We start from the raw sequence: 10,117 nt of genomic DNA on the forward strand, positions 1-10,117 counted from the left end.
TGTTCAATATCTAGTCTGATCCGAATATCTGATCGAATTCGAATAAATCGAATTCGAATTTCATTTTCAGTTTTCGAATCGAATTTCAAATCAAGTCGAATTTAAATACGATTTTCGAATTGGTTTTCGAGTTTGAGTTTCAACTCGAAAACCAAACCGAAAATTGAATTCATGTTTTATTATTTATTCTTCCAAACTTAGTTTAAAAAAAAATTTAAAATAATCAAATTAAAATATTTGAATTCAAGATTTAATAATAAAAAAATAAAAAAAATAAAAGTATCAGTGGTCTAGTGTTAGAATAGTACTCTGCGCCCCGATGAAACCCCTAGTTCTCAAACAATAATAAAAAAAATTCTAATAATTTATTAAATAAATATATAAATGTTTTTGGTATATGTATATTCTTTAGATTATAGAGGAGACTGATTTTGCCGGGAATGAAATGGGGCCGGCGTTAAGAAGACTCCGCCGGCGGTGGGTTATATTTATACTTTATAGTAATACTGTAATAAATAGTGAGATTTGAACGGAGTGGCTTGCATTTCGCGCATTCTCCATCTATCTATCTGATCAAGGTTATGGCGAATTCGAGAAGATATTGTCAACAAATCCTCTATCTTTTTCTAACTACAAATCTTGTTGTTAACTTTGTTTTCTCTCGTATCTCTCCATACCTAAATTTGCGTGGTCCTTATCAACATCGCTATTTCAAGCCCAAACCCCCGTTTTTCAAGCCGCAATTTCGGAGGATTACTCCGGTGATATAAGAATCATCTCTTATCTCTTTCTCCGAGTCCGACATCCTTTTTTCTGGTAACCCTCCTTCCAATTCCTCTTCCTAGCTAGCTATTCATTCTCTTTCACAGATTTACAATCAATTAGAATGATTCCGTTACTTGCAATCAATTAGCATGAATGAGATGCCAATGGAGGGAGATATAGTAAATCATTTCATTTTTATATTTCTTTCTGGATTTGATTGTTTGTTTATTTGTCATGATATACTACTGTTTGCAGCAGATACTTTGTTTTCTCCCTGTTTTGGAAATTATTGTCCAAATTTAGCACCATGGGGATTGGGGATATTAATTATTAACAATCACATGATGATATTGGCTAGCTGGTTTAGATTTATATGAATCTGTCTACTTGGAAATTTCTCCAAAAAATCTTTCGAATGATAAATTTTCCATCTTATGTTCTTGGTATAACTGCCTGATCATCGTGTCTTAGCGTTTGCTTATCTTTTTTCACAGTCTAAATAGAAAAGACAATATGTCTGGACCTATTGAGAGTACCACAAAGACGGGTAAGTTGTTGTATTCCAAGAACAGTTGCATGTTTTTCAATTCTATAATGTTTTTGAGAGTCCTGTTTCTTTTTTACAGGAGTTGAGAAATCTGACACTGAGCAACCTGAGGATGATAGGAAGAAAATACATGGATCTCTTAAGAAAAAAGCAATCAATGCCTCGTGCAAATTTAAACATTCTATGACAAAAAGAAGTAGGAGACATAGCAGAGTTATGTCTGTCTCTTTTGAAGACGAATATGATGCTGAGGAGTTACAAGCAGTCAATGCATTTCGTCAAGTTCTTATCTCGGAAGAATTGTTACCTTCAAATCATGATAGTTATCATATGATGCTAAGGTCAGTCTTCTTTTAGATAAACTTAATCTCTACCATCAAAGTTCATTTTAGGATGTTAATTAGCTGATATTAGTCGTTGTTCAGATTTTTGAAAGCCAGGAAATTTGATATTGAGAAATCTAAGCAAATGTGGGCAGATATGATTCTATGGAGGAAGGAATTTGGTGCAGATACAGTCTTGGAGGTATCTATTTCAAGAAAATCTTTACAATTCTTTTGTTAGATTACTGAATTCTCGTTTATTTTATAGGATTTTGATTTCAAGGAAAGAGACGAGGTTCTTAACCACTATCCTCATGGACATCATGGAGTGGATAAGGATGGACGGCCTGTTTATATTGAAAGATTGGGGAAGATTGATCCAGTCAAGCTTCTTCAAGTCACAACTATGGATCGTTATGTGAGATATCACGTGAAGGAATTCGAGAAGACTTTCGGTTCTAAGTTCCCAGCCTGTTCTATTGCAGCCAAGAAACACATCGATCAAAGCACCACTATCATCGATGTTCAAGGAGTGGTATGGTTCAAACTACAATACTATTTCGTTTTTTTCCTTTCTTTGATACTTATTTATACTTTCAAATTTGTAGGGATTCAAACAATTCAGCAAAACTGCTAGAGATCTAATTCAGTCCCTTCAAAAGATCGATGGTGACTGTTACCCTGAGGTACACTTTTTTTTGTTAAGTCTCTTCCAGAGAAAAAAACCTTGGTCTCGAAAAAACTAAGTTGATGGTTGGGTTGGTTAATGATTGTGTTTCATTTGCAGACTCTATGTCGTATGTACATCATTAATGCAGGCTCTGGATTTAGACTCTTATGGAGCACTGTTAAATCTTTCTTGGATCCCAAGACAACAGCTAAAATTCAAGTATCTTGTTTATCTCTCGCCCCTTTTACCTCAGGATTGAATATTGTCTGACAGATCATTGGTTGTCTAAATCTTTATAGGTTCTTGGAAACAAATATCAGAGCAAATTGCTTGAAGTAATTGATGCTAGGTACAAAATTTCTTCTATAAACATAAAAAAAAGAACATGGTGTTGAAGTATATTATATAATGAGGTTATAATAATATTAATATAATATGATTGAAAATAATTAGATTAACATAGATCTATATTTCAACACATGAATCTTGTTAACACTTATTTTTTTCTTTTCTATAATCTTCTCTAGTGAGCTACCAGAGTTCTTGGGTGGTACTTGCACATGTGAAGACAAAGGTGGATGCATGCGATCCGACAAGGGCCCATGGAATGATGCTGAAATAATGAAGGTTAATAATTCAAACATTTTCATACTATTTTTGTACATATTTTGAGAAGAAGTCTTATGACAGAGGGTTCACAATGGAGATCATAAAAATCGATCCAAGAATCTGGTTGCAGCCGATGATGAGAAGACAATCTCTCAAAGTGTAAGCACAAACCATTACAGCTGATAATATAAAAAAGAAATTCAGTTTTGTTTCAAAAAGTGACACCAATGTTCTCATTTACCAAATGTAGGTTCTAAAGAAAAGCAACTCTTCCCTATCAGGAAGAGGGGGCTCTGATTCATCAAGACTCTCGAGGGAGTCTGCAGAAAACCCTCAACTATATCCCGTCCTTGAAGAAGTTGGTACTTTTGATAATAAAAAATTAATTCCAATGGTTGACAAGTCAATTGATTCTACTTGGCAAAACTCTCATTTCCGTCACAAACCCAAAGGTAACAGTTGTATGGCTAATCTAATGATTACATATTGTTGGGTTGTCTTGTTAATTTTTTTTCTTCTAAAAAACTTGAAAACAAAACTATTACTTCTTCATTCTTAATATCATCATCATCGACCATCTTTTACGGATGAAACCCCATTCTTTGCATAATGACTCGTTATGGATAGGATTTTCTATTTTGCTCTAGATTCACTTAGAACAATAGCACATTTTTTTTCATATTTCTTTGTTGATTCTATTTTTACTCTAAAAACTCTTGAATTATTTTCCTTCAAATTTCATAAATGCAGGTTGCATAAGTACACTTATATAGATATTAAAGAGATTGATGCCCTTAATTCTACCATTTATGTTCATACATTTATTGAGCTTGATCCAAATTTCATGTTACGAAACAACAACAAAATACACACTATAATCTTCACAAAATACCAGTTCCCAAATATGCTCTTTTTTTACAGGGTTTTTGGGTATGGAAGATGATTCTTGCAAGCTAAGCCATGGCATAAGCAATCAACTATTCAATGGGATGTTGACATTTGTGATGGGCATTGTAACTATGGTCCGTTTAACACGAAACATGCCAAAGAGGTTCATGGATCCGGCTTTGATATCTGGTTCCACCATGTTTGGAATGGACCCTCATCCTTATAGGTTGCCTGCCCCTGCAATCTCCAGCAATGAGTATTTCGCGGTCCTCAAGCGAATGGCTGAGCTTGAAGAGAAGGCACATGTTCTCTGCAACAGACCTGCCTCAATGCCAGTCGAGAAAGAGGAGTTGCTCTACGCAGCTCTAAATCGTGTCGATGTGTTGGAACAGCAGCTTTCAGCGACCAGGATGGTAATTAATTTCATCGATTGATCAATCCATGTCATATTTTTTCATTTGGCCACTGAACTAAATTAAAAATCCTTTTTGTTTTTGGCAGGCTCTTGATGACGCACTTGTTAAGCAACAAGAGTTGATGGCATACATGGAGAAGAAGAAAAAGAAGAAGAGGTTCTTCCATTTCTGATTGAAAATCGCGCGCCATAAGTAGATGCTTATAACAAAACCAACATGCTTTGAAATCTCTTCGAGCTGCTAGGAGTGATGATGGATGGATGGCTGCGGATCGAATTGATTGTATGTAATGGCTTCTTTCTTCTCCTATTTGAGATTTGCAAATGAATTTCTGAACTCTCTTTTATGTATTGCTATATCTTGAGTCATTATATTTGTTGTCTCAAGCTGAACTATGCAAGTGTTGTATGATTCTCATTTGTGAATACTTTGGATTAATTCTTGAAGATCATTGGTTTTGATTTACAACAATTCTAAATGTTTGTAGGGACTTGAAACTAAGTTTGAGTTTGGATAAAAAAGTCTTCTAATATATTTAGAAAGCTTACAATGTTTCTATAATCCTAACGTTTTTAAGTAGAAATTGAATTATTTGATATTTATTCTCTTAAACACGATTTTTGTCACTTAAACTAGTTTGGTGAGTAAGCTATGTTTTAAAATATTATATTATATAAAATCATATACGAGATATTTGATAAAAAGAAAATAAGGAAATAATAAGAATGGTTGTTTTCTTTTAATAAATTCTATCAATTTTTTTTTTTTATTGTTGGAAGCTAGTATCATAGTTATGCATTTCCTTTCAACTTAAGACGTTTTAGGTAAGAATTGAATCATTACGTTTTAAAGATGATTTTCAAATGAGGTTATTCTTTGTAACGATTCAACCATTAGACTATGATTATATACTTTCCTCCTTTAAAATAATGAGGTTCATTTTATTTTTTTTGATTTGTGAATGCAAGAGACAAAACAAAGAATCAAAGTTAGAGGTGTACGGAAGATATTGCAAAAGCATAAATTAGGTGAAATATGGCAAAAGCAAAGTGGGACTAATTGTGATATATCATCATCTTTAATTTGATTATCACACAACCACCTTATAAATCCCATCATTTTCATAGCTATAGAACAAGCTCAAACTACTAATCAACAAATTAACCCAAATGATCATATATTCATGAACTTGACATGTCTTTCAGCAAATTAAAAATAATAATATAAATATAATATTCATGAAATAATGGAAACTTAAAGTTAACTAATAGTGTAAAAACTCATATTTGAAGGCTATGAGTTCTACATCCAAATAGTTTCCTCTATTGTTTGGGGGTAGAATGATGATCGATAAAAATTAATATCATTATTATTTTTCAATAATAGGTTAAATATGATATATTTTATGAAGTTTTTAATATTTTTTAATGTTTTTTAATAATAGGTTAAAATGATGATCGACCAAGTTAATGTTTCTTTTAATATTTTTTAAAAGATAAATAATTTAATAAGGCTCTGATTTGGTTGGAGGATATAGAGGTATTGAAATGTATAAATTATACATGTTATTACTTATTAGTATTTGATTAGAAAAAAAATATAGATTATATAATTTTTATTATTTTGTGTTTAATTGGTGATATAAGAAAGTAATAAAAATATAAAATATTATTTAATTTTTTATATAAATTATTATTTTAATATTTATTTAATGAAACTTATTGTATTATTTTATTTATTTACACCAATTGCATGAATTATAAATAATTATTTATAGTCACCTATATTTATATTCTCTTTATCCTTGTAAAATTTGTGTACAGTCACGAATTGTATTAACTATAATTAAAAATATTTCATTTATACTTTCTTCAAAGCCCAAACTAAAATTAGGGATTCTAAGACCATTTCTAATCGAAAAATTCATTTTTAAATTCTTTTTGGCGTAAATGTCACATCAAACAGTAATTCTACTCCAACCAAAAAACTTATTTTCAAACCCAAAAGAATATTTTTATAATATTCTTCTTTACATTAACTTTTTATAACTTTTTAATATCACCCTATATATTTTACAATATTATAAATTATACCATAATATTTTAATATTACTCAATTATTTTAAATTTGATTATAAATTAATTATAAAAATTCATTAAAAATTAAAAAATTACAATACACAAACTAAATTAAAAATTATTCTTACAAATAAAAAGGAGATGAATTTTCAAATGTTATATTATATTTTTTTAATATTATTATAATTTTTTTAACATTATTATAATTTTTTTTTGAATAATATTATAAATTTATGTTATATAAAAAATATTATATAAATGAATTAAATTATATTGATAAATTAAAATAATAAATTATATAAATAAGTTTAATGTATAAAATGAACCTAGATTAAATCTAAGGGTTAAATTTAAAAGACAAATAAAATTTTGAGTTTCATGAAATATGCGTTTCTGGAGAGAAATGGGAAAAACTCATTTTGGATTTGAGTATTGATATCGGTTGGAGAGAAAAAGGAATTTTGTGTTTGGGTATTGATATGGTTGGAGATGCTCTATCCCACCACTACATACACAAATGCATTATGTGTTCTTCCTTATTTCTCTGTCATATAAACATAAATATGTGTACTATTCATAAACTCAATTTTTTTTATACAATTTTAGTTTGATCATTTAACTTTTAACTTAAGTCAATTATATATATATATATATATATATAGTTTATTATATAATTTATTTATATGTTAAATTTTTTACTTTTATCTTATATATTTTATTAATATGTTTTAAATATCATAAAGCTAAAAATTAATAAAAACTAATTTTATTAAAATAAAACACAAAATAAAAAAAATACAATAATATGTTACAAACTCCAAAATTGAAAAAAAATATTGAGATTTCTAAATTAATGATGTTTAATTTGTTTTTTTTATGTGTATAAAGCTTTCAAGCCACCTCACTTTCTTCAATAAAGTTCATAATTCTTTTTATGGGTAATTTTTGATGGGGTGAGTTTGATAAATATATATATATATAATTGAAAAAGTTAAAATGTTTATGTAAAAAGAAATGTAATAAATAATATTATTTTGAGTTTGAAAATGAGATTTTAGATTAGAAATGAATGAGTGACCTTTATTATATTTTGATTTTGAGAATCAATTTTTTATTTTTTGGTTAGAATTGATCCTATCATAAAATGGGAGTGTTTCTCTATTTGCATTTTTCGGGATAAAAAGAATTATTTTAATATTTTAAAAGTAATTTTTGAAATTTTGAAAAACAAAATCATTAATTCAAACAAGAATTTACATATCGAAAATTAAATTATAGAAAAACACCAATAAAATTAAAACAACTAAATAACAATTTAGGTGTTAAATAATATGACATATTTATAATAAATAAAATTATAATAACAAGGATCGAACAATCTTGAAATTTCTTGAGAGTGACTCCGAAGATCTGTAATGATGAGTGATGAAATAGAGCAACCCGAACAAACCAACCAAATAACATCAGAATAATCTTTAAAAAATATTTTGAGCGAATTGAATTGTCATTGACAGATGGATGGTAAGCAATGCCGAAAATATCATGTCAATTGATAACTAATCATCTACATATATGATAAAAAAATGAGAAACCCATATAAAAATAATGGAAGGATACATATAAGAGGGCCCTGACTGAAAGATCTTATTCGGTGACTCTTTATTGTAAAAAGGAAAGACAACTCTAGATCGGGTAACTTCGTATCCTTAGAACTTTTCAATTTCCCTTCGAACTTTTTTAAAACTTCACCTCCTTGGCACTTATGGCCCTTTAACTGACTTTTTTTTAGCATCGGATAGTGTCTTGTTTCTCTTTCCAATATTCATATTTGAGTTGGTGCTGTATTTTATTCTTTACAACAATCTATTTAATTAGAACAAATTTGTAATCTTAGATTTTTATAATCCGAATAATATCTTTGGTGAGTCGTCTACTGCTCATACACTCCAATCCAATCGTGTTGGTAATAATTTCTCAAGTCCTTATTCATCTCATTTTTTGCGACAAAGGAGATGATGATCTGAAGTTCTTTTTTAGTTTTCTTATAATTTTTTTTTTTAAATTTATCTTTAATTTGAAGACCCTTTTACCTGTATTTTATAATAATTTGTATGAATTTCTTGCTATTTTAACTATATTTTTAAATGGTAAGTTATCATTTGACATAAATTTTAGGCGTTAGTTATTATTCCTCATGTAAAGATAAATTTTATCTGCCGCTTATAATTTCGAATAGAGATTGTTCTGTGTAATTAGTTGCTCAATTTTCTCTCTTTCATCACTTGTTATTGAATTCTTATAAATCCGCCGTTGAGACATGGTGTCATTGGTGAATTAATTCCATTAGAATATTGATCTATATAATTTTTTTTTATCACGTAACCATTATATTTAATTTTTAAATGTTATTTTTTTAAATTAATGTTATTTATGTAATTTCTTAATTGATTAAATAAAAACTAATTCCTAATAAAAAATGGTAAAATATTTACTTTAACGATAGATTCAACTTTAATATATATATATATATATATTATAATATAATATATGTTAAAAGTTTAAAATATTAAATCCTTACATTCTCAATAATAAAGGTGGATAATATTTTTATATTTAATATATAATTATTTAAATATATAGTATATGAATTTTAATATTATTATAAAATATATTTTTTAATTAATACTTTTATATATCTATATATATATATATATATATATATATATATATATATATACTTTTTTAAAAGAAATTTATTGTTTAAATAAGTATTTATCTAAATATATAATTAAATAAATAATAATTTGGAATAATTAAATTTTATCATTTTAATTTAATTTAATTTATGTAAAATTTAAATTTATTTAAAAAAAAACATGGTTAAATTTATTTATTTTTAATTTAAAATTTTAATATATAAATATTTTATTGAATATTATTATTTGTAATAATATATAATATAATAAACTAATACAAATGGTATAAGTTTGAGGTTAATACGAAAAAGAGAAATTATTGGACAACGAAATTATAACCAGAGTAAAATCATGAATCCGACATCACCGGTCAAGTGTCGCAAATTTATTTTATTTATTTATTTAAAATTTTTAAATTTTTTATGAATATTATGTTCAGCGCCTCGTAATGTCATGTTAGCGCCTCTTAAGGCCATATTCATGATTTTTTATGTTCAAATAAACTTTAATTCTTAGTTCTTAAGGTCCTGTTCGGAACAATCCAAGACCATATTTATTTATTAAAAAAAACTTACAAATATAATTATTAAACTCAAACCTTATTTTTTATAAATCATAACTATAAATAAAATTATTTAACTAAAATTTTATTTTTATTTTTATAAATTATAAAATAAGATAGTAAATTATTTAAATAAAACTTGATTTTAATTAATAATAGCAAGTTCTTTGCAAACAAATATATATCATATTTATTGCTTCATAAGAACATGTTCGACGCCTAATAAAGTTATGTTTGAGACATTTTCTATGTTAAAAAAAATCAATTTTTTAATTAAAAAGTCATATTCAGGATAATCTTACAAATGTTGATTATTAAAAAAAAATTTACAAAAAAAATTATTCAACTAAAATCTTATATTTTATAAATCATATGATTATTCAACTCAAATTTTTATTTTTATGAATTATAAGATAGTGAATTATTTAGATAAAATTTGATTTTAATAACATGCTCATATTATTTTTTCACCTCATAAGACATGTTTAATGCCTAATAAAATAATGTTCACATAGAGAGATATTTATTATGTACTCAATCTCTTTTTTTTTTATTGAAAATTT

At 27.1% G+C, this 10,117-nt stretch overlaps 1 protein-coding gene across 1 annotated transcript; it reads left to right on the forward strand.

Annotated features, from left to right (window-relative positions):
* Positions 1-451: 451 nt before the first annotated feature.
* LOC124916790 (phosphatidylinositol/phosphatidylcholine transfer protein SFH3-like) lies at positions 452-4,667 on the forward strand. Its single transcript, XM_047457552.1, has 13 exons — positions 452-816; positions 1,260-1,312; positions 1,392-1,653; positions 1,738-1,837; positions 1,904-2,170; positions 2,244-2,321; positions 2,423-2,524; positions 2,605-2,654; positions 2,833-2,932; positions 2,996-3,073; positions 3,165-3,366; positions 3,836-4,215; positions 4,304-4,667. The coding sequence occupies exons 2-13, from the start codon at positions 1,279-1,281 to the stop codon at positions 4,388-4,390; spliced, it is 1,740 nt and encodes a 579-aa protein (XP_047313508.1). The 5' UTR covers positions 452-816; positions 1,260-1,278; the 3' UTR covers positions 4,391-4,667.
* Positions 4,668-10,117: the final 5,450 nt, after the last annotated feature.

The sequence above is a fragment of the Impatiens glandulifera genome, chromosome 9 (assembly GCF_907164915.1).
Source record: "Impatiens glandulifera chromosome 9, dImpGla2.1, whole genome shotgun sequence".
In the NCBI taxonomy this organism is placed as follows: domain Eukaryota; kingdom Viridiplantae; phylum Streptophyta; class Magnoliopsida; order Ericales; family Balsaminaceae; genus Impatiens; species Impatiens glandulifera.

Coding starts and splice junctions, on each gene's coding strand:
- LOC124916790 (XM_047457552.1), top strand. CDS start 1,279: ATGTCTGGACCTATTGAGAGTACCACAAAGACGG. Junction 2,525..2,604: donor AGACAACAGCTAAAATTCAA/GTATCTTGTTTA, acceptor AAATCTTTATAG/GTTCTTGGAAACAAATATCA. Junction 2,933..2,995: donor ATGATGCTGAAATAATGAAG/GTTAATAATTCA, acceptor GTCTTATGACAG/AGGGTTCACAATGGAGATCA.